Below are 24,913 nucleotides of genomic sequence, written 5' to 3' on the forward strand. Positions count from 1 at the left end.
ATATATATTTGTTTCTCACTTAAAGCAAGCATAATATGTTTCAAAATATTTGGAAATAAAAATGCAAATTAAGAAGTTAGTGTCACCAGATACATAAAGCATAAAGAATTTACAAAGGATACTAAATTAGGCCATCAACAAAACACTTATGGCTGAAAGCAAAAAATTAAGCCAAGGGAAAAATCCTTCAAAGTAAACACCCAAACAAGAAAAAAACCTTAAAAGGGAACTAGATGGGGAAGTAGATACAGAATTTAAAGATCAGATAATTTCCCTGTCTTCAAAGTAGTTCCTACTATAATTTTATTATTGAACACATACTCTGATTTATTTCTTGTTAATCAGAAGTAAACCATTTTTCTTTGGCAATGTGGTTTTAAAATATACACTGTATTTAATGCTATGCTAATAGATGCTTAACAATTCTCTTGGGAAAAAAGCCTTCATTTGTAAGATTTGCTGATCTCCTCAGTCTATATCTACTCCTACCTATGGCTACTAATGTGATGTCACTGAATGCACAGTTGGGAAGAAATGTGCAGAACAGGCTCCCATAATAATTCCCACCACTACTTTTTTTAAGAAGATTTTATTTATTTATTCATGAGAGATACACACACACACACACACACACACACAGAGGCAGAGACACAGGCAGAGAGAGAAGCAGGCTCCATGCAGGGAGCCCGATGTGGGACTTGATCCCAGGACTCCAGGATCACGCCCTGGGCCAAAGACAGGCACTGAACCGCTGAGCCACCCAGGTGTCCCTCCCATCACTATTTTAAAGCCAATTCTCTCAGTAGTAAGGCATCTCTAATCTTAGGGAAAAAGATATGGGAGAAATGATTCTATTAATAGATAGTCTTTGATTTTTTTTAAAAAAAGATTTCATTTATTTAAGAGAGGAAGGGGGGAGCAGCACACTCTCCACTGAGCAGGGAGCCCAACACAGTGCTTGATCCGATCCCATGTCCCTGAGATCATGACCTGAGCCAAAGTCAGTTGCTTAACTGACTGAACCACCCAAGCGCCGGCACCCCAATAGATATTCTTTTAATAAACAGCTTTCCAGGCATCTATTCATAATAAAGATACCAAAGATAAATTCATTATTCTTTAAAGTCATGTCTAATTTTTTACTATTCATCACAAGATTTCTATTAATGCAGAAAACCAAAAGTTAAGCATATTTGAAAGCAAAGGAAAATGCTATTTTTCTTAGAAGAAAAGTTGATGCTTACAGTTCAAACAGAAACAAGATTAGTTTACTTAACAACTCAAGCGTAATAGCAAATATAAGCAAAGAAAATTACATTATGGCTAAAGATAAAATAGAGTTCTGAGAAAGGAAGAAATATGTGCAACTGAATCATGAATGCATATCCTCTATTGACTTCTACTGTAAAAAATAACCATTTGTTAGTATAGAATTTGGGTAAATTGGGTCTCCTTTGCCAATCACATATGAAGAAATCAAAGAGTCATTATTACCATTTATACATATCCTTTAGTGGTTATAAATCAACAAAATATCTTTATTGAAACAAACACATGACTATTAGCATTTATGAAGAAAGGAAATGTTCATTGTTCTTTCTAGGAACAGACCAATGCTGAGTCTTTTTTTTTTTTTTTTTTAAGATTTTATTTATTTATTCATGACAGACACAGAGAGAAAGAGAGAGGCAGAGACACAGGCAGAGGGAGAAGCAGGCTCCATGCAGGGAGCCTGACATGGGACACGATCCGGGGTCTCCAGGATCACACCCTGGGATGAAGGTGGCGCTAAACTGCTGGGCCGCCAGGGCTGCCCCAATGCTGAGTCTTAAAGCAGTACATTCACAGAGTTAGAGTTCCACTTGGCAGTCGTCATGAAAAATAACTAGGTATGTTTAAGCTGCTCAACAACTTTTTCTATTTACATACGTACAAGTGGTGAATGAATATTTAATACTTTAAAAAATTCCTTTCATTTTAAATTTTCTAGCTAATACAAAATCTTATTTTTAAAAAAATGAAACTTACTTATAAATTAGACTTAAATTAAGTCTCATAATTGTGTAAAAGGAAATGACTTGCCAATATGAAAGAAAATACATGTCAAAATGTTAACAGTGGTTATCCTTTGACAAGTTAATAGGTAATTTTTATTTCTTCTATACTTAGCTGTATTTTCTATTGTCAGGAAAAAGAATACTAGAAACAAGAAGGGCTACTTATACATATGAAATAGTAAAAACTGCTGATTCCAAGAATATTAATTTAGGGATGAAATAATATTTACTTCATATACTAAACAGACTTCACTGGTATCTGTTAGCCATTATAAGCAGTATATTCAAGAATATTAATTTAGGGATGAAATAATATTTACTTCATATACTAAACAGACTTCACTGGTATCTGTTAGCCATTATAAGCAGTATATTCTAAAACAGAGCAAGTAAAGAGAAACAGGTGAGGGAAGTAATATACCAACTCTCTCACTCATCCAACCCTACAAATAAGAAATACCTACAGTGAATATTATTGTGGTCTTCCAAATTCTACAGCGTCCTATTGCTACCACAATGTATTATAAGTATTCACATAAATATGCTTTCTAAAGTGAATATCTTTCACAATTAAAGGTTTTAATGGCTACATAATGTAAAAGTATAAAGCTCAGAGCTAAATAATATCAAGCTAAAATGTAGGCATATATACAACAAGAAAAAAAGTAAAGCATATTAAAAATGAAACTAATACTACAAAAGACCTTAAAACAGTAACAGAGGGAAGAAAGGAGAAGAAAATACAAAATTAACATCTATTATTAATACTTACTTTATGCCAAGCACCCTGACAAGCAATATCTTTAGACACTATTTCAATTCATCCTATAATAGTCTTATAGGAAAATGGATTATGCCTATTTTGCAAAAGGTAAAAGGTTCAGAGGTTAAACAACTTGCCAGGACCCCATGGTTAGTAAATCACAAATCTAAAATTCAAGCATAAGTTGTTCTAATTCTAGATCCCATCCTATGCTCTCCTCACTTCAGCAACCTGGTCCACAAGAACAATAAAAGATAAATGGGTTTGCTTTAATTGAGTCAGAAAAAGGCAAGTTCCCTTGAGGCAGATAATATATTTAACAGGGCAGCTTAACATTTTGGGTAATGAAGTAATACCAGTCATTACTGCAAATACTGCCTATTTAGCTTGCTGTTGCTTTCTATGGTCAGTGGAAAGCCTGGCCTCTATGCTAGAGCAAGGGGAAATGCAGATGAATAAATATTTTAATATAGAAGCATACTAAATTACTTTTTCATCTGCTACATAAACTTGCACTGGCTAAAACAGAGCAAGTAAAGAGAAACAGGTGAGGGAAGTAATATACCAACTCTCTCACTCATCCAACCCTACAAATAAGAAATACCTACAGTGAATATTATTGTGGTCTTCCAAATTCTACAGCTTCCTATTGCTACCACAATGTAGTTACAAAGTGAAAATAACAAAATTCTTTTCCTGGTCTCCCATCAAAATCGTTATTATCCATTAATTTCTATTGTTCTCATACCTTGTGAGCAGACAACAAAATTCTATTGGTTGGATTATGACTTTTTGGGAACCAATGCAACCTGTACCAGGCAATGTGGTCAGCGAATTACCTGTGATTGAGAAAATACTCTTTTGGAACAGTGGCAGGGAGTGACAAAAACTAAATATGCAATGAAGCTAAGAATGGAGCTTTTATACTAAGTGTTCTGTTTTAGTTACTTTCTAGGGTTGGGGGGATCAAAGTTTTATCCCACAGACTCAACTTCTGTGTCCAATTATTTACACTAATGGCCAATACTTGCACTATTCAAAAGAGTAGTCCTTGGTCTTAGAGATCCCACTGACTCTAACTCACTGCACTGACCTTGAACAATGTCAAAACTAGGATAGACAGGGAACATGGCCACTACTTAACTCTTCGTATCTGTAAGTGGGATAGCTACTTTTGCTTAAGCTGACTTGAAACTAAATGTGATAAATAATCTTCTGAAGCTTCTTTGAGAATTAAAGGAGTCTAGAAGCCCCTTCCTCCATCTGGGTCCCAGGGTAACCTGTAACTAAGGAATTATTTTTATTTTATTTAAAGCATTCAAATAGGGGCAACTGGGTGACTTTGTCAGTTAAGTAATCAACTCTTGATTTTGGCTCAGGTCAGGACCTCAGGGTCATGAGATCGAGAACCCCCAAGGTTGGGATTCTCCCTCTCCCTTTCCCTCTTACCCCCTCAACCACCAAAAGACAACAACAGCAAAAAAAATTAAAATAAAAATGGTAGCTTATATAACATATACTGCTTAGAAAAATAATTTGTTTAATAATACTGCGTCTGTTCTTTACTCAAAAGAAAACAATATAGTTGAACATATAATTTTAGTGTTTCAGAAAATTAATATACTAAGCCATAATATAATTATCAACACTAGTTAAAACTTACTACAGTCAATAATTTAATATTTTTGCTTGGGAATTATGTTTCTATTTTATTTCTTGAATAAGAATATACTGTTGTTAAAGTCCATTTCTGTTTTCTTAGCTGTGAACTATAATTTTCTATTTAATCATGCCCTATATTTTATTATTGCATTTGTTGCTCTGCATTGTATAAAAGCTTATTTCCCTTACAGAAAAAGTTTTCTTAGATGACATTAAAATCCAAAATGGCATATGAAGAATCACCTAAAACTATACAAAATACCATAATAGATTACATGAATGATCTAGCTAGGCCAGGAGTCTGTTTCCCTCAGTGTTACTACATTACACCTTAAGAGAAAGCAGGATTTCTCTCCAGATGTTAGCTTCCTGAAGTAAGGTATTTGCCCCAACCATTTCTAACATATAAACTCTCTTAATTCTACCTAACTTATGCACAAAATTCCTACCTTTCACATTGTGTCAAGCTGTGAAACAGATATTGCAACATAAAAATAGGATGTGTGTATATCTGTGTATATATGTGTGCACACACGTGTATTCTTGTAGTTTGCTTTTGGCTGGGGATGTATACTGACAAAATGAATTCAAATTAATTCAACAATTATTTAATCCATACTATATGAGGAACACTTATTTATTTATTTATTTTTAAAGATTTATTTATTCATGAGAGACACACAGAGAGAGGCAGAGACACAGGCAGAGGCAGAAGAAGGCTCCCCACAGGGAGCCATATGCAAGACCCAATCCCAGGACCCGGGGACCCTGGGATCATGACCTGAGCTGAAGGCAGACGCTCAACTGCTGAGCTACTCAGGTGCCTAAGGAACACTTTCTTTAGAAATTAGTTGAAACAAGAATTAAACATATATACAGGTTCCCTTTTCAACAGAAGGACAGCAGTTAGGAATATAATATAATCCCTGGGAAAGCTTCTAAAAGTTCTTTGGCACACATACACTATTAAAATCTCTTTAGGAAATTCTCCTATTTGTTTTTTAGCAACACCTGCCTTCAACTATTCTCAATTGCCCTTTGGAGCAACTCATGATGGAGACAGTCAAAAAATGAGGAGAATAACTTTTTTTTTTTCCATTTTAAACAAGAGAGATGGTTAGAGGTAGTCGGGTAGGCTTGAGATTAAATATTTTTGTGTTCAGCTACATCTTTTTTTCTTTTCTTTCTATATTTTATTATTTCAAACTAGGTTTGTTTTTTTTCTTATGTTCAGCTAATCATATTATGAGATAAAAAGGTCAACAAATGTTTTTCCTATTTTATTTGTACAAAACTACACCACTCATGTTTTAATAGTAGTTTTATTATTTCTGAATATACCTAATGAAAGTATGTTCATCCCAACATAATCTCTTTGGTCTTTGCATTCCTCATCTGAAGAATCCACTGTTCTAGCCTATTCATGCCCAAATGCCCCTGCTATTTATAAACGTTTCATCAATAGATTATTTAAAATATAGATGCACATATGACTATATATCAGGATAAAACAATGTTCCAGTTTTTCTTTTAATCTCTGGCCTAAAAATATTGAATAATTTCTTCGCCTTTCTACTGGAAAAGCCATTGATTATATGGACTTTTATGAGAATTGCACCTGTTAGAGTTTATTTCAATTTAAGTCTACATTGAATTTCAGGGTTTTGTTTTGGTTTTGGTAGAAAAAGAGTTCTAGTTATTCCAATTAAAATTAAAATAAATTGGGCAGCCCCAGTGGTGCAGTGGTTTAGCGCCGCCTGCAGTCCAGGGCGTGATCCTGGAGACCCCGGATCGAGTCCCACATCAGGCTCCTGCATGGAGCCTGTTTCTCCCTCTGCCTGTGTCTCTGCCTCTCACTCACTCTCTCTCTGTGTCTCTCATGAATAAATAAATAAATAAATAATAAAAAAATAAAATTAAAATAAATTAAAACTTGAAACAACTGGCAAGTTAGAAGTCCTCACAAATGGATCTATAATAATGGAAAGAAAATATTCAAGCTAGGAAGTTGGTTTGAACAAGTAAACCTCAAAGTAAGATTAAATTCTAAAATATACTTTAGTAAGAAAAATTACAATACAATTTTTAAAAATTTGTATACTTACAGGCAAATGAGTAAACACTTGAAAGATGCTTCTTAAAAAATTAATAAGATCCATTAAATAACCACTAGCTCTTCCATCTGGTTCAGACATTGTCCAGTCATAATCAGCAAGCTGAACAAATTCATCAATTTTTTGATTAAGTTTGGTATATATTTCTCCTTCTGCTGCATGTCGGGCATCCTGATAAAGAACAAAATAATACAAATTAGAAACAATTATAGAAGAAAATAATTTTAAAAAGCTTTCTCAAAATTCTAAAATTAATTTTATATTTTTCCTTGGTCTATTATTTTAGTCATTTATTTGAAGTCCATGAAAAATGTTGGGTTTTTGGCTGATAGTAAGTCTATTTGACTGACATCACTTTTTCCCCCAACCTCATTATCACCTTTCCATTTTTGTCTGGTAGGATAATTTATAAGTTATTAATTCTGAATTGTTCTCACAGCTTTAAGAAGACCCTGAGAAGAAACAGAAGTGAAAAAAACAGAAGTTGTCAAGAACACAGAAGACCACCCCATCCACTGACTGAGAAAAATAAAGTTGGACTGTCACAGAAGAAATGGAATAGTTGCTGGTGTTTTAAGCTAAGAGTAAAAGAAGAAAAGAAAAAAAAGAAAGAGATAGTTAACTTCTCAGAGGAGGAAATAGGAAAGGATGGGAGTGATGCAAAAACAGCAGAGCAAAGATCTCCAAACATTCTCTCCTCCATAAAACCAACAATAAAACTAGCAAAAACTGTCAAAATCAACTTTTCCAGAACTCTGGAAATTAATTCAAAACTTGCAATATTCTAAACAGTGTTCTTTCAAGAAAAACAGCCATATCTTGGTAAGAAAATGAGCTTTGCAGTTTCAGTGCGCCCTTATTTCCATTCTTCTTCCCCTGATCCAGCTCTGTAGTATCCTTGAAAATCAACATCCCACAACTGTGGTAAAAACTAGTAGCCTGACAGTCATCAAAGGGGACAGATCGGGGTTGGAGCTCCTTCAAAACCACATATCCAGATAATTATCATTATTTCAACTATCTGATGGTTCCCTGGAAGGCCCCACATATAGAGATGTCTTTATTTGATTTAAATTGGGGTTTGTCTAGTGCAAAAAGTCTTCTCGGGAGACATTTGTTGAAAATAATTAAAGGCAAATATTTAACATTACATATGCCTGAGGCAGTATATAACAGGGCACACAACTGACTAACTAAAAAGCTTGAAAGGAAAAACTGGGCTATGAGATATCCATAGATGACTTTAAAGGCTCTGACATATTCCTGGGATTCTATAAGGCTACATACATGCATAGGGCTGTGCATAAGCTCAGAAAAGACTGAGAAGGTTCTAAGCAGCTCTCACCTATGACTGACCTTGAAGCTCTGTACAAGCAGGAAGTGAAGCCTAAAGCAGAGTTGTCAAATGCCTGAGTGTTTAAGGTATGTGCCAATACACACATATAGTTCTTCAGCAAAGACTGGGAACTTATCAGGTCCAGGTTTTTAAGGAAATCTGCATCCAATCATTAGCTGGCCACTAAGCTAACAAAGCAGGGACTTTAGTGGTCATAGAGGAAAAAGTATACAGACTTTATAGAATTAATTCAGAAAAGTCACAACCAATCAACCAACCAACGACCAGGAAAAAACAACAAACCTTGGGAAGAGAGGAGAATCTGATTTCCAGAATTACCACAATATATTATCTAAATGTACTATTTTCAACAAAATTTATAAGTCATACAAAGTAATAAGAAAGTATGACTCATACACAGGAAAAAAGCAATCAACAGAAACTCTTACTAAGGAGGCTCAGTCATTGGACTTATAAGACAAAGACTTTATTTTTTTTAAGTTTTATTTATTCATTTTTTTCTTTCCTTTTTTTTTTTTTTTTTTAAGAGAAAGAGAGAATGTGCATAAACCAGGGAAGGGGCAGAGAGAGGGGGGAAGCAGACTCCCTGCTGAGCGGGGAGCCTAACACAGGGCTCAACTCACAATCCCGAGATCTTGACTTGAGCTGAAACTAAGAGTCAGACATTTAACCAACTATGCCACCCAGGTGCCCCAAGACAAAGACTTTAAATCAGCTATTTAAAATATGTCCAAAGAACTACAGGAAACCATGTCTCAGGAACTAAAGGAAAATACAGCAATGCCTCAAAAAGAGAATATAAATAAAAAGACAGGCCCCGGCAGAGGAGCTGAGGTCATCATCGAATTTGATATATTTAAAGTGGATACAAAACTGTTTCAGCAATGCAGACAATTAAGTGCGTTGTTGTGGGCGATGGTGCCGTTGGTAAAACATGTCTCCTGATATCCTACACAACAAACAAATTTCCATCTGAGTATATGCCGACTGTTTTTGACAACTATGCAGTCACGGTTATGATTGGTGGAGAGCCATATACCCTTGGACTTTTTGATACTGCAGGGCAAGAGGATTATGACAGATTACGACCGCTGAGTTATCCACAAACAGATGTATTTCTAGTCTGTTTTTCAGTGGTCTCTCCATCCTCATATGAAAATGTGAAGGAAAAGTGGGTGCCTGAGATAACTCACCACTGTCCAAAGACAAAGACTCCTTTCTTGCTTGTTGGGACCCAAATTGATCTCCGAGATGACCCCTCTACTATCGAGAAACTTGCCAAGAACAAACAGAAGCCTATCACTCCAGAGACTGCTGAAAAGCTGGCCCGTGACCTGAAGGCGGTCAAGTATGTGAAGTGTTCTGCACTCACACAGAAAGGCCTAAAGAATGTATTTGACGAAGCAATATTGGCTGCCCTGGAGCCTCCAGAACCGAAGAAGAGCCGCAGGTGTGTGCTGCTATGAACATCTCTCCAGAGCCCTTTCTGCACAACTGGTGTCAGCATCGTACTAAAAGCAATGTTAAATCAAACTAAAGATTAAAGATTAAAATTCGTTTTTGCAATAATGACAAATGCCCTGCACCTACCCACATGCACTCGTGTGAGACAAGGCCCATATAGGTATGGTCCCCTTACCCCTCTCAGTACTAGTTAATTTGAGTAATTGTGTATTGTCAGAAAAGTGATTAGTACTAGTTTTTGTTCTGTCGTTTCAAAAAAAAATTTTTTTTTTTGTTTAAAAGCAAGGCATGCTTGTGATGACTCTGTAACAGACTAATTTGGGTTGTTGAAGCTGCTCCCGGGCTCCATCCACTCTGGAGAATGATCTGGGACATTTAGTTTTTTGTTGTTGTTGTTGTTTTATTTTTGTTTTTTTTTGTTTTTTTTTGCGGGGGTGGGGTGGGATGGTGGTGCGGGGAGTGTGTGTGGGGTTTGTTTTCATTTAGCCATGTTTTTTAAATTCATTAACCATTGGACAGCCCTTAAGGGGAGGAGGACGGATTGATTCCACATTCCACTTCCTAGATCTAGTTTAGAAAACTTGTTCCCAAAAAAAAATTTAAAAAAATAAAAAAATAAATAAATAAAAGAAAACTTGTTCCCCACCTGGTGCTCTTAGGAAGGAGTATAGTAAATGCCTCATTTAATAACATACTCCTTTTTGAAAGTTGCCTTTTCTCTCCACCCTTGAGTAGGTCCAGTATTTGATGAAACTCATGAAAGTGGGTGGAACCTGTCTTGCCCCTCCTCTTTTCTAGGATGCACTATATATGTGACTGTGACTTTCAAGGAAATTTGTTTGCCATTTACTGAATTTTTTTTGAAGTTAATTTCTAACTTCTTTCACTGATAAATGAAGAAAAGTATTGCACCTTTTGAAATACACCAAATGGATTGAGTACGTAATTAAAAAACATTTTTTTCCCTGTCAAAAATAAATAAATAAATAAATTAATTAATTAATTAAAGACAATTTTTTTTTTTTTTTAAGTAGAAATGCTACAGTTGAGGGAAGCCTGGGTAGCTCAGTCAGTTAAGTGTCTGCTTGGGCTAAGGTCATGATCCCAGAGTCCTGGGATTGAGCCCTACATCAGGCTCCCCTTTCAGCAGGGAGTCTGCTTCTCATTCTGCCCCTCCCCCTGCTCATTCTCTCTCTCTTGCTTTCTCTCTCTCTCACATAAATAAAATCTTAAAAAAATTCTACAGTTGAAAAGTACAATATAAATGAAATGAAAAAATTATTACAAGGGTTCAATGGATTTGAACACACAGAAGAAAAATTTTTGATCAACAATACAAAAAAACTAGACCTAACAGACATCTATAGCATATCCCACTCAAAAACAGCAGTGCATGCATTATTTTCCAAGTGAACATGGGATGCCATCCAGAAGAGGGCATATGTATGGCCATAAAACAAGCCTTAAAAGGACTGAAATCATTCAAAGTATGTACTCCCAAGTACAACAGAATGAAATTAGAAATTAGTAACAGCAGCACATTTGGGAAATTAACAAATAGTAGAAATTAAACAATAGACTCCATTAAATAATCAATGGGTCAAAGAATTAATCATGATCCAAATCAGAAAATATTTTGAGAAATAAGAAAAAGAAAAACAAAACATAACAAATAAATAAAAAAATACCAAAATTTATGGATGCAATGAAAGCCATACTTAGAGAAAATGCTATAGTATGCATGCCTATATTATAAAAGAAAAAAGATCTCAAATCAATAACCTAAACTTTCACCTTAAGAAACTAGAAAAAGAAGAAATGGTAGTTGTGAGTTCTCACTCAGACAACAGTACTCTGATAGAATGGCAACAGGGGAACGGCAAACTAGGCACTGTGGCCTTTGTAACCAAGACAAAAGATCCCTGTGACCAGGTTTTCTTTTAAAGGCTCACATAAACTTATGGAGCATCTTAAAAGTTAAAACTGGAATGATCTCTGCCTTCCTCTCAGGTTTTGTTTTGTTTTGTTTTGTATTGTTTTGTTTTGTTTCAGAGGGAGGGGCTACACAAGCCCCCAGAATACTCTGTACAAACACCTTAGGGAAGATGAACAACTCTCACCCTGAACAGTAAAGCATGAGAACTAAATTTAATTTGATTTGGGGATAGGCTGGGGATGGCAATGTAATATTTCTGACAAAACTAATAGCCGTGTAGATTTTTGACTAAGAAGAGACTTCAGTATCACTAACCATTAGTAGTCACATATTCTATTTAGATACAGTTTAATACAATATACAATTTATATCACGTCTATGAATAAGATCACTATAAAGACACTGAGATGAGTAAGTTCCCACTCTCAAGGATCTCACAATCCAGGGAAAGATACAATATTGTTGCAACCCCACCCCACCCCACAGCCTTATCCATAGTTTCACTTTCTGCAGTTTCAGTTAACTGCAGTCAACCTCGGTCCAGAAGCAGAAGATCCTCCTGACATATCACGAAATGGTCAACAGCAGCCTAATGCTACACCACAATGCCAACATCATTTACCTTACTCCCTCTCATCACAACAGCATTTTATCATCTCACATCATCACAAAAAGAAGGGGGAGTACAGCACAATAAGGTATTTTGAGAAAGACCACATTCACATAACTTTTATTGTAGTACACTGTTATAATTGTTCTATTATTGGGTATTGTTAATCTTTTACTGTGTCTAACTTTGAAACTTTATCATAGCCATGTGTATATTGAAGGAAACAATATATATATAGGGTTTGGTACTATCCAAGGTTTCAAGCATCCACTGGGGATGGATTGGACATATCCTTATATATACTAATATACATAAGAATATAAAGGGGGACCTGTGTAACAAAATATGACTAGTGCTATAGCAGAGGTTTAACAAAGTATCCTGAGTAAACAAAGGAGGAAATAATTACTACTTATTTGATAAAAAGCTTGATGGAGAGGATGTCATTTGAGTTGTAACTTTAAAAATATAATCAGGAACCCTTTCTAGGTATTTTGGTTTGTGTGCCTTAAAAATTTTCAGAACAGTGTAAAAGACGGTAATAAAGAACAATCAAAATGTGCCAATTTCACAGTTTAATGCTTTTTTGCCTCCCTGCCCAATTTTCACAATCTCTAACCACTCACTACTCACTGCCATATTGGACTGAAAGGAAATCAACTACTGGTAGTCATCATTCCATTTGCATGCCTGTTTTTAGAGCAGGACTGGAACAGGAGTTTCCAAGAAAGATTTTTCTTCTCTCAACTCTCAGAGATCTAACACAAATTTGACATACACAATACAAACTTTCTACAATGTCTCTCCTTAACAAAAGAATAAAGTAAAATAGGGCAGCCCAGATGGCTCAGCAGTTTAGTGCCGCCTTCAGCCCAGGACCTGATCCTGGAGACCCAGGATTGAGTCCTACGTCAGGCTCCCTGCCCGGAGCCTGCTTCTCCCTCTGCCTGTGTCTCTGCCTCTCTCTCTCTCTCTGTGTCTCTCATGAATAAATAAATAAAATATTTTTTAAAAAAGAATAAAGTAAAATAATCAGTACTTTAAATAAAACAGGAATTTAAGATAAGCTAGTATTAATGTCATTGACTAAAATTTTACTGACGCACTACTAAATATGGGAGTAGCAAATTAGTTCTGACTCAAAACAGTTACTTCTGGCAACTTAAGCCAGTAGTGTCTTTTAAAATTTTTAATGCAATGCAAGTTTACTCAGAAAAACCTGAAGATTGAGAAGTTTAACATTAGTGTTTATCAATAACACGTTATTGGGCACTATAAATTTGGTACCCTAGGTAAGGTAGGTACAAAACATCCACTGAAATGTATGCTCCATTAAAGCAGGAAGTTTGCGTCTGTTTTTGTTCACCTAGAATACTGCTTGCAACAGAGTAGTCAATAGAAGAGTCCTTGCTAAAGAAATTGTTTTTAATTTCCTGTCTTGAAGTTTATATATAACCTAGTTGGAAAATAAAACAATCACAGAATAAGTAAATATTAACAAATTAGCGTGGAGTATATGTCTAGTGAAAGAATAGCAAAAAAGAAGAGACCATGTGGGCTAGAAAGGAGCTTTCTGTCACCGGTTGATCCAGCTACTGAGTGACAAGCTACCTTCAAATCTTAGTGGCCTAAAATAACAAGCATTTTATTATGCGTAAAGGTTCTAGTGGCTAGAAATGCAGACAGGGAACAGTGGGGATGACTTTGCTCCACTCTATCTAAGACCTCAGCTGAGACAACTTGAAGGCTGGAGCAAGACCTAAAAGCTGAGGGATGGAATCATCCTGAGGTTTCCTCACTGCGTGTCTGGCACCTGTGATGGGTTGCCTCTCCCTGTTGCATGGCCTGGCTTCCTCACAGTGGCTGCAAGGTGCATGGCCTTTTTGCATAGCAGTTCAGGCCTCTAAGCATGTGTTTTCCATGCTTGGAATAACTGGAATAAGGTGGAAGTGCCATTGCCATTTATGTCCTAGCCTCAGAGTCTCACACAACATTATTTCCACTGTACCCAATGGTTAAAGCAGTCACTAGCTGGCCCAGATTCAAGGGGAGGGAACATAAATCACTATTCTTCATAAGAGAAGTATCAAAGAATCTGAGGCCATTTTAAAAATCACCATCCCAGGGACGCCTTGGTGGCTCAGTGGTTGAGCATCTGCGTTCGGCTCAGGGCGTGGTCCCGGGGTTCTGGGATTGAGTCCCACATCAGGCTCCCTGTAGGGAGCCTGCTTCTCTCTCTGCCTGTGTCTCTGCCTCTCATGAACAGATAAACAAAATCTTAAAAAAAAAAAATCACCATCCCACTGATATGAATAATGGAGAAATGGCCCATAAAAAATACGGGCCATGGATGTGAGAAAAGGGGAGGGATTTTAGTTCCCACTGTTTCACTTATCTTTACATCTTGAGCAAATTACTTTTGTAGATCCTATTTTTTCTCATCTATGAAAAGAGAATCAGCATCATAACCTAAGAGTGCTGTTTTGAGCAAACTTCTATAATTAATGAACCTAACAGAACTTGGCAGCCAGATGTTAAAAAAAAAAAAAAATGCTTGTTTTCCTACACTCATTAGTGTTGGGTACCTAGTAATGCTCAATAAATGCTGACTGAGTGAATTGCATGGAAACAACCAGCAAATTGAAACCCCAAACTATCCAAATTGCCCAAGTTAGCTTAACTTACGATAGTTATCTACATGTAAGGGAGAAAAACTTTGGGCATTAAACATTCACAGGGTGATTTTTTTTAAACATGAAACAGGAGCGAAATGGAAAAGGGAGTCATATTTACTGTGCATTAGCCATGGCAGTAATACATAATCTCTCTTTAACCTACTAGCATTAGGAGCAGATATCTAAGATGGCAAACGCTTATAGCCCACAGAACTATGCCACAACACACTTTTATTGATACCACTTAAAAGCCAATTTCTTTACCACTTTGCATTTTGCTCTGGTGTTCACAATCAGTTCTATTTCATGTCTCACTACCATTACTGAATCTAAGCAGATAAATATAGATCACTACAGAGTTGAAGCTAGACTGCTATCCAGAAGGTAGCCAGATAAGGGAAGCCTAAAACTCAGAACCGTACAGTTATCCTATAATACTTAGCACATTTTTCTTTCTATCATAAGGCAAAGTTAAGTTTGGGGAGAATCAAAAGTTACATGGATTTTGGGGGTGCCTGTGGGGCTCAGTCAGTAGAAGATTTGACTCTTGATCTTGGGGTCATGAATTCAAGCCCCACATGAATTCCAGCTTATTTTTTTTAAAGTTATACATGAATTTTTAACTGCGGGGAAGGCAGGGGGGGAGGGGAGAGGATCAGCATCTCTAACCCCTACATTGTTGAAAGGTTAGCTGTAAACTATTTTTCTGAGATTATACCAAGAGCAGGTTTTGCTTTTCCCATAAACTATCCAAGTTAAGACAACTTTTCTCAACATGATAAATGTAATTTGGGGTAGGGGGTATTTGTATTTTTAAAAGTTTATTAGTACGTTCACAGGGTATAATATCAAATAAAGAAATCTAAGGCAGTAAGTGGCTGTGCTGTGTGAAAGACAAATTTCAGACAGTAGTCCTAGGCGGGAACATTTTTAAATTCAACACAAGCATCTTGCTAAGGGTTAAGGATTCTGTTTGTTTTATAATCGAGGCAAATATAATCATTAGAAAACATATGTACATGAACTGCATGAACTGACTCACTATACTTGATTTTCAAAAAACATGGAAAGAAACTAAAAGTTTTCATTGTAGCTTTTCCTGTATGTATACACAAAAATACACTAAATTATTTGATAAGACTTTTAAAAAATTTTTTTATTCATGAGAATGGGGGGCGGAGGGTGGAGCAGAGACATAGGGAGAGGGAGAAGCAGGCTCCATGCAGGGAGCCTGCCGTGGGACTCGATCCGGGGTCCCCAGGATCAGGTCCTGGGCTGAAGGTGGCGCTAAGCTGCTAAACCACCGGGGCTGCCCCTGATAAGACATTTCTAAATATTTCGAGTTGTAATTTAGAGACTGTTAAGAGTATTAATTTGGACTTCCTAGTAAATTCTACTATAAATGAAACCAAAATACTCTCAATCCTTACAATCTCACCAGAAAGTCAGGAACATTATCAGCTAACTCCTAAATTAAAATTTTTAAAGATTTAGCCTATAAACAACGGAATGAATTCTTCCTTTTCTTGTTAAAGAAACAGCGCCCTCTGGAGGCAGAAATCTAGCATTATTTGAGAACTATACTATTTCAATCTATAAGAATTAAAGGATATCTGGAGGGTATTATGCTGAGTGAAGTAAGTCAGTCAGAGAAGGACAAACATTATATGTTCTCATTCATTTGGGGAATATAAATAATAGTGAAAGGGAAAATAAGGGAAGGGAGAAGAAATGTGTGGGAAATATCAGAAAGGGAGACAGAACATAAAGACTGCTAACTCTGGGAAACGAACTAGGGGTGGTAGAAGGGGAGGAGGGCGGGGGGTGGGAGTGAATGGGTGACGGGCACTGGGTGTTATTCTGTATGTTAGTAAATTGAACACCAATAAAAATAAATAAATAAAAAAAAAAAAAAAAAAGAATTAAAGGATATCATACTATCAGTGGTTCTCAACCACAGGTATGCAACAGAGCAACCTAAGGAATTTTTAAAACTAAAACACATAAACAAATTCCAACCTAGACCTCCTGAAACATAAGCATGTGTGTTTTACATAAAATGTAAGTAGTAATAGCTAAATATTTAAGGAAACAATTTGGGGAATATAAATAATAGTGAAAGGGAATAGAAGGGAAGGGAGAAGAAATGGGTAGGAAATATCAGAAAGGGAGACAGAACATGGAAGACTCCTAACTCTGGGAAACGAACTAGGAGTGGTGGAAGGAGAGGAGGGCGGGGGGTGGGGGTGATTGGGTGGTGGGCACTGAGGGGGCACTTGACGGGATGAGCACTGGGTGTTATTCTGTATGTTGGCAAATTGAACACCAATAAAAAATAAATTTATTATTATAAAAAATTTTTAAAATAAATATTTCAGGAAACATCTGTGATTTAATGCCTATCATCCATTCTCCCTTCTTGAAACGGTCCCCAAATACATTTTGGAAAATCACTCTGCTCCCCCTCACAGGTCTGACTGGTCTAGATTGGACTGAACCTATATCCAAGCTCCAAGGATGAATCCTGATGAATTTAGGTCAATTAGCAATTATCACCCTCTTACGCACAGGGTGTTCCAGAGCAGCTTGTAGAGGGACCCATTCAGTTTTCTTTAGATGATAGGGCATATAACGTTTGGAACTGTAACTAGGCAGCTGTTTCATTACTAGAAAGAGAGAGCCTATAGTTGCTGGGGCACCAGCCCGACAATGAGGCCAATATCGTATAAAGTAGAGCTAAAGGAGGGACAGAGAAACTGGGTCCTTGGTGACATCTGCTGAGCAGTGGGCTGGCTTATCTCACATCTTGGACTTCCAGTCACAGTTAGCTAATAATTTCCCTTTATTGTTTAGGGCATTTTGAGTTGGGTTTTTCTGTCAGTTCTTACCAATTTTCTGTTAACAGTCCTGATTAATACAAGTATCTTATTTAAAATATTTTATTCAACATTCTAAAAAATGGTTACATTTAATAATACTTATCTGGAGCAAGGGAACATTTTTCAGAGCCTTGAAAACTTAAGCTGGAGATGAAGTTGGGACTGTCAAAACAAAGGAGCTATCCTCCCTAGCTAATTTCTTCCAGCACTAGTTCAAGAAATGATGCTCCAATAATCTATGATCTTGATCTAGTATGCATGATCAGTAGCACCCACCATCTAAATCATTAGCCACTTTCACTACTGCCACTGTAGACATGTGGAAAAAAGTAGATATCACTAAATACAGAACACTAGAAATTAGTTATGGGGAAAGAGTGTGATTGGGCCTGTAAAAAAGAAATACATCTAAGATAACTACAGATTTTCCAGGAAAGGAGGCAAGAAAAATGGTGCTACCACTGTAAAAAATTAGCCAGAAAGAAAAGCTGATTTAAGAGATTATGATTTTTTAATTTAAATATTTTAGATGTCAGTGTGATAATCAGGGAAGTTGTTTTATCCTCATATTTGGAAACTAAAAATCAATCAAAAAACAACAGCAACAAAAGGATTTGTTTGCCTATGCTTCAAATTAATTTAGTGAAATAGCTACTTTTCACCAGATATTTTCATCATACTATATTATTATCATTAGAAAAAAGAAGTTGTTGGTTTTAGGATATGTACGTGTCTTATACACACGTGTCACATTTTGATAATTCTCTCAATATTTCAAACTTTTTCATTATTCCTATATTTGTTATGGGGAATTGTGGTCAGTGATTTTTGATGTTACTATTGTAGTTGCTGTGGGGCACCAAGAATGGTGCTCATATAAATCATTGATCATAATGGATAAATGCTATATGTTTTGACTGCTCTACCAATCAACCATTCCACATCTCCCCTCTTCTCAGGCCTCATTATTCCCTGAAACACAAAAATACTGAAATTAGACCAATTAATAACCCTATAATGGCCTCAAGTGTTCAAGTGGAAGGAAGAGTCACACATCTCTTATTTTGCATCAAAAGCTAGAAATGATTAAGCCAAGTGAAGAAGGTATGTTGAAAGCCCAGATAGGCCAAAAGCTACACTTCTTGCACCAAATAGCCAAGTTACAAATGCAAAGGAAAGGTTCTTAAAGGAAATTAAAAGTGCTACTCCAGTGAACATACACAAATGTTAAGAAAGCACAACAGCCTAATTGCTGATGTGGAGAAAGTTTTAGTGGTCTGAATAGAGCATTCCCTTAAACCAAAACCTAATCCAGAGTAAGGCCCTAACTTGCAATTCTGTGAAGGCTGAAAAAAGGTGAAGAAAAGTTGGAAGCTAGCAGAGGTTGGTTCATGAGGTTTAAGGAAAGACCCTGTCTCCACCATATACAAGTGCAAGGTGGGGCCTTTAGGGGGTTCCGTCAGTTGAGCAGCTGACTCTTGATTTCAGTTCACATCATGATCTCAGTGTCCTGGGATTGAACCTCACGTTGGCTCTGCGTTCAGCAGAGAGTCTGCTTCAGGATTCTCTCTCTCTCTGTCTGTCTGTCTCTCTCTCTCTGCCCCTTCCCCCACTCACTCTCTGTAAAATAAATAAATAAATTTTCTTTTTTTTTTAAGTGCAAGGTGAAGCAGCAAGGGCTGATATAGAAACTACAAGTTATCCAGAAAATCTAGTTAGGATAACAAAGGTGGCTGCACTAAACACCAGATTTTTCCATATAGCACAAACAGTCTTATTATATTGGAAGAAGGTGTCATCTAGGACTTTCACAGCTGGAGTGATGTCAAAGCCTGACTCCAAAGCTTCGGAGGACAAGCTGACTCTCTTGTTCGGGGCTAATGAAGCAACTTTTCTGATGGGTCTGGGCAAATTCAATTGAAAACTTTCTGGGAAGGATTCATCATTCTAGATGTCATTAAGAATATTCACGATTCATGGAAAGAGGTCAATTAACATTTACAGGAGTTTGGAAGAAGCTGATTCTAGCCCTAATGGATGACTTTGAGGGGTTCAAGACTTCAGTGGAGGAAGTAACTGTAGATGCAGTGGAAAGAGCAAGAAAACCAGAATTAAAAGTAGAGCCTAAAGATGTGACTGAATTGCTGCAACTCTATATGAAACCTTAACGGAGTATGAGTTGCTTCTTATGGATGAGCAAAGAAAATGGTTTTTTTGAGATGGAATCTACTCCTGGTGAAAATGCTGGGAAGACTGTGAAATGACAGCAAAGGACTTAGAGTGTTATGTAAACTTAGTTGATAAAGCAGTAATTTCTCAAAGCAGTGGTTTGAGAAATTACTCCATTTTTTTAAAAAAGTTCTACTGTGAGTGAAATGCTAAAATAGTATTGCATACTACAGAGAAATCATTCATCAAAGGGAAAGGTCATTCAATGCAGCAAACTTCATTGTTGTCTTATTTTAAGAAATTGCCCCAATCACCCCAACCTTCAACAACCACCATCCTGATCTATCAGCAGCCTTGAACACTGAGGCAAGACCCTCTACCAGCAAAATATCACACCTTACTAAAAAGCTTAGATGATGGTTAGCATTTTTTTAGCAATAAAATATATTTTAATTAAGGTGTCTACACTTTCTTAGACATAATGCTATTGCACACTTAACATATTGCAGTATAGTGTAAACATAACTCACTTAACATATTGCAGTATAGTGTAAACATAACTCATATATATACACACTGGGAAACCAAACTATTCATCTGACTCCTTTTACTGAGATATTTGCTTTACTGCAGTAGTCTGGAACCAAACCTTCAATATTTCCAAGATATGCCTTCTAAGCTAGAATCAGAGTCTAGAATAATTTTAAAATATAACTTCTAGATTATCTAGCATTGTTAAAGGTCATTATAAATTGCATAATTTTCTAATGCTCAGATTACCTAAATTACCTCCTTTTCCTTTTCAAGAGGTAGGTGCTACATTTTACCTTTCTGGTTTTCAGGGGCTTTAGTACCTCAAAGGTGTTAAAGAATGGCTTGGGGCTTTGTAGTAGCATCTGCCACTTCTTAGATAATCTAGGTTGTCTGTCATCAGGTTTCCAAAACACCCAATATAAATAACTTTTTAAAGTACTCCTCAACCATTTCCTTCCCTATTCTATTTCTGCTTTCTACCACCTTTATAAGAGGCACTTGCTATAATTAAGTGATTAACTGATTATAAATTACAGAAAAACAGAAAGCTGAGCACTTTCATGTGTCAATGGAGTTAAGGTAATCTATAAATTCTGTTGATCTTCCTCCTTTGCTTATAGAACTCCAAAATGCTTTTGTTTTTGTTAGCTTTCATGTTCTTGGCAAAGTAGCACTATTTACTTTTCCGTATAACTGACCTAATTCTTCATTCTATTCAATAAATATTTAAGCTTTTGCTTTTTTCTGATCTACTTTTTAGGATTTTTATGTCATTCAACTGTATTAAATCAGCTGCAAGCATAAACCTGCTTTATGTAGCCCTCTCTAATGAGGGCAGATAAAAAGAGGAGAAGCTGGTGGTATAAGTGACAAAAGAAAGAAATGTTACATGCACTACCTTTACAAAATGACAATCAAGTTGCACAAACAAAACAAGAAATCATAACAATCCACCAATAACACAAAAGACTATACATAAAGCATATAATCAGAATCTGAAATGCAATTAATCAGTCAAGAATACTGCAAATGTTCCAGCAAAGCAGTAACAAATCAATGTTACATATGTGAAATAATGTAATAATTATAATTTAATTCTAAAACTTACTAATACTTATATCTTACTAATTTAAAATGTATGATTATACCAATTAGTGAATTTATATCTTTACAAATAAAAAATTAATATAAATTTTATTTTATTCATACAGTAATACTTCAGTTACTCAGAGGTCACATATGCAGTTAATAAACAGGAAGGAAGGGACAAAGTTTCTGAATAGTCAAAACTGACATTATAGTTCATGTAATAAATAAGTTATAGTAAATTCTATAATGGAACACTGTACTGATTTAATTACAGCTAGATGCAATAACACAAATGACATATCCCAAACCGTGTTGAGTGAAAGAACTCAGACATCCAAAAAGATACATTCTGCATGATTCCATTTAAATAGAGCTCAAAAACAAAATATTAATCAGTGCTGTTAAAACTCAGTACTAAGAGAAAGAAGACACAGTTGCTGGGAACAGGGATGAGGGAGGTTTCTACAATGGTACTAATGCTTTATATCATCACCTTGTAATTACATGGATGAGTTCAATTTTTTCCAATTTAAATTAGAATTTACTTTTTTGAACAGTTTTAGGTTCACAGCAAAATTGAGGGAAAGGTATAGGGATATCCCATATACTCCTTGGCCCCCACATCTGTAGTCTCCTCCACTATCCAAATGGCCCACCCGAGTGGTACATTCATTATAATCAATTAATCTACACTGACAGATCATTATTACCCAAAGTCCATAGTTTATGGTTCAGTTTTTGTGCTGTACAGTCCATGCGCTTGGACAAATATATAATGACATGTGTCCAACATCATAGTATCATACATAGTAGTTGCATTGCCCTAAAAATCCTTTTGTATGTCACCAATTCATCCACCTCACCACCAAACTGGTTACCAATGATCTTTTTACTGTCTCCATAGTTTTGCCTTTTTCAGGATATCACATAGCGTACATGGCCTTTTCAGATGGGTTTCTTTCACTTAATAATATGGCATTTAAAGTTCCTCCGTGTCTTTTCACACTTGATAGCTCATTCCGTTTTAGTGTTGAATACTATTCCATTATCTAAATACCATTTATCCATTCATTTACTGAAGGACATCTTGGTTGCTTTTAAGTTTTGGCAATTAGGAAGAACACTGCTATAAACATTCATGTGCAGGTGTTTGTGTAGACATGTTTTCAACTCATCTGGAGAAATAACAAAGAGTATAACTGCTACACTGTATGGTAAGAGTATGTTTTAGAAGGAACTGACACACTGTCTTCCAAAGTAGCTGTACCATTTTGTATTCCCACCAGCACTGAATGAGAGTTCCTGATACTCCACATCTTTGCTAGTATCTAGTCGTATTCATGTTTCAGATTTTAGCCATTCTGGTAGGTATGCAATGGTATCTCCTTGATTTGCAATTCCCTAATAACATATGATATGAAACATCTTTTCATATTCATACTTGCCATTTGTGTATCTTTTTTGGTGAGGTGTCTGTTCAGGTCTTTTTCCCATTTTTTAAATTGTGTTGTTCATTTTCTTACTGTTGGATTTTAAAAGTTCTTTGTATACATATTTTGAATAGTCTCATATCTGGTCATGTCTTTTGAATATATTTTCTCCAAATCAGTGACCTGTCTTCTTATTCTCTTGACAATGGCATTCACAGAACATAAGTTCTTAATTTTAATAAAATCCAGCAGATTCTTTCATGGATCGTGCATCTAAAAAGTCATTGCCATCCAAGGTCATCCAGATTTTCCCCAATGTTAACTTCTATGAGTTTTATAATTTTACATGGATGAGTTTAGGTCTATGATCTAATTTGAGTTAATTTTTGGAAATAGTGTAAAGTCTGTATCTAAATTCATTTCTTTGCAGGTAAATGTCCAGTTGTTCCAGCACCATTTGTTGAAAAGACTTTTTGCTCTATTATATAGTCTATAATATTGTCCTTGCCCCTTTGTCAAATATCAGTTGAATCCATTTATGTGAGTCTATTTCAAGGCTCTCTATTCTGTTCCATTGATATATATGTCTGTTTTTTTGGTCAGTAACACGCTGTCTTTTTTGGTTTTTAAGATTTTATTTATTTATTTATTTATTTATTTATTTATTTATTTATTTATTTGAGAGAGAGATTGGAGAGAGCATAAGCACAAACAAGGAGAGGCAGAGGGAGAAGCAGACTCCCCACTGAGCAGGGAGCCCTATGTGGGGCTCCATCCCAGGACCCAGGATCATGACCTGAGCCAAAGGAAGATGACAAACCAACTGAGCCACCCAGGCACCCCAACACACTGTCTTTACAATAAATCTTAAAGTCAAGTAGTGTCAGTCCTCCAACTTTGTTCTTCTCTTTAAGTATCCTGTTGCATATTCTGGGGTTTTTTGCCTCTCCATTAAACTTTAGAATCAGTTTCTCAATATCCATCAAATAATTTGCTGAGATTTTGATGAGGAATGCCTTGAATCTAAAGTTCAATTTGGGGGCACCTGGCTGGCTCAGTTCGTAGAAAATGTGACTCCTAATCACAGATTTGTGAGTTCAAGCCCTACATGGGGAGTAGAGTTCATTTACTAACTAAACAAACAAACAAACAAACAAACAAACAAATAAGTAAAGTTCAAGTTGGGAAGAATTGACATCACGACAATATTGAGTCTGCTAACAAACAATAGGAAAGCTATTAATTTTTGTACATTAACCTTATATCTTGAAACTCTGCTATTGCTGATAATTAATTAAATTCCAGAAGAGTTTTTGTTTTATTCTTTTGGATTTTCTATAATCATGTCATCTGCAAAGATGGTTTCATTTCTCTCTTCCCAATCAGTACACCTTTTATTTCCTTTTCTTGTCTTACTGAACTAAGGAGGACTTCCACTATGATGCTGCAAAGTAATAGTGAGAGGGAACATTTTTGCCTTGTTCCTTAGTGGGAAAGGTTCCAATTTCTCACCATTAAGTACAATAGCTATGGGATTTTTGTAAATACTCTTTATCAAGTTAAGGAAGTTCCCCTCTATTCCTAGTTTACTGAATTTTTCTCATGAATGGGTGTTGAATTTTGCCAATTGCTTTTCGCATCTATTGATATGATCACATTATTTTTCTCTAGCTTGCTGATGTGGTGGATTATATTAACTGGGTTTTCAATAATTTTTTAATTGAAGTATAGTTGGCACAGAATACATTAGCTTCAGGTATATAGCATAGCAATTCAACAAGCTTATATATTATGCTATGTTCACAAGGGTAGCTACCATCTGTCACCATACAATGCTATTATACAACTATTGGCTATATTCCCTATGCTGTACCTTTTATCACTGTGACTTATTCATACATTAACTGATTTTTAAATGTTGAACTAGACTTGCATACATGGGATAAATCCCACTTGATCATGATGTAGAATTCCTTTTATAAGTTGTTGGATTCAATCTTACAATATTTTGTTGAGGACTTTTACATCTTTGTTCATGAGAGATATTAGTCTGTAGGTTCCTTTTCTTGTAATTCCTTTGCTAGTTTTGGTATTAGGGTAATGCTGGCCTCATAGAATGAATCTGGAAGTATTTCCTCTGCTTCAGTGTGAAAGAGATTGCAAAGAAATGGTAT

General features: G+C 35.9%; 1 protein-coding gene, 1 long non-coding RNA gene and 1 pseudogene across 14 annotated transcripts in view; 2 read left to right on the top strand and 1 right to left on the bottom strand.

Annotated features, from left to right (window-relative positions):
• LOC144301396 (uncharacterized) overlaps positions 1–8,268 on the top strand; it is a 29,309-nt gene extending 21,041 nt beyond the window's left edge. The window contains exon 4 of the long non-coding RNA XR_013368222.1: positions 7,036–8,268. This is a non-coding gene — a long non-coding RNA (uncharacterized LOC144301396). The remainder of the gene's footprint in view (positions 1–7,035) is intronic.
• The window catches only part of EXOC6 (exocyst complex component 6), a 224,396-nt gene that overhangs the window by 71,652 nt on the left and 127,831 nt on the right, over positions 1–24,913 (bottom strand). For all 13 annotated transcript variants that reach the window (XM_077878373.1, XM_077878370.1, XM_077878372.1 and 10 more), the window contains one exon: positions 6,588–6,767. In XM_077878373.1, the coding sequence (XP_077734499.1) occupies positions 6,588–6,767 (180 nt within the window). The remainder of the gene's footprint in view (positions 1–6,587; positions 6,768–24,913) is intronic.
• On the top strand, positions 8,743–9,529 carry LOC144301393 (cell division control protein 42 homolog pseudogene; annotated as a pseudogene).

The sequence above is a fragment of the Canis aureus genome, chromosome 29 (assembly GCF_053574225.1).
Source record: "Canis aureus isolate CA01 chromosome 29, VMU_Caureus_v.1.0, whole genome shotgun sequence".
NCBI classification, from domain to species: Eukaryota; Metazoa; Chordata; class Mammalia; order Carnivora; family Canidae; genus Canis; species Canis aureus.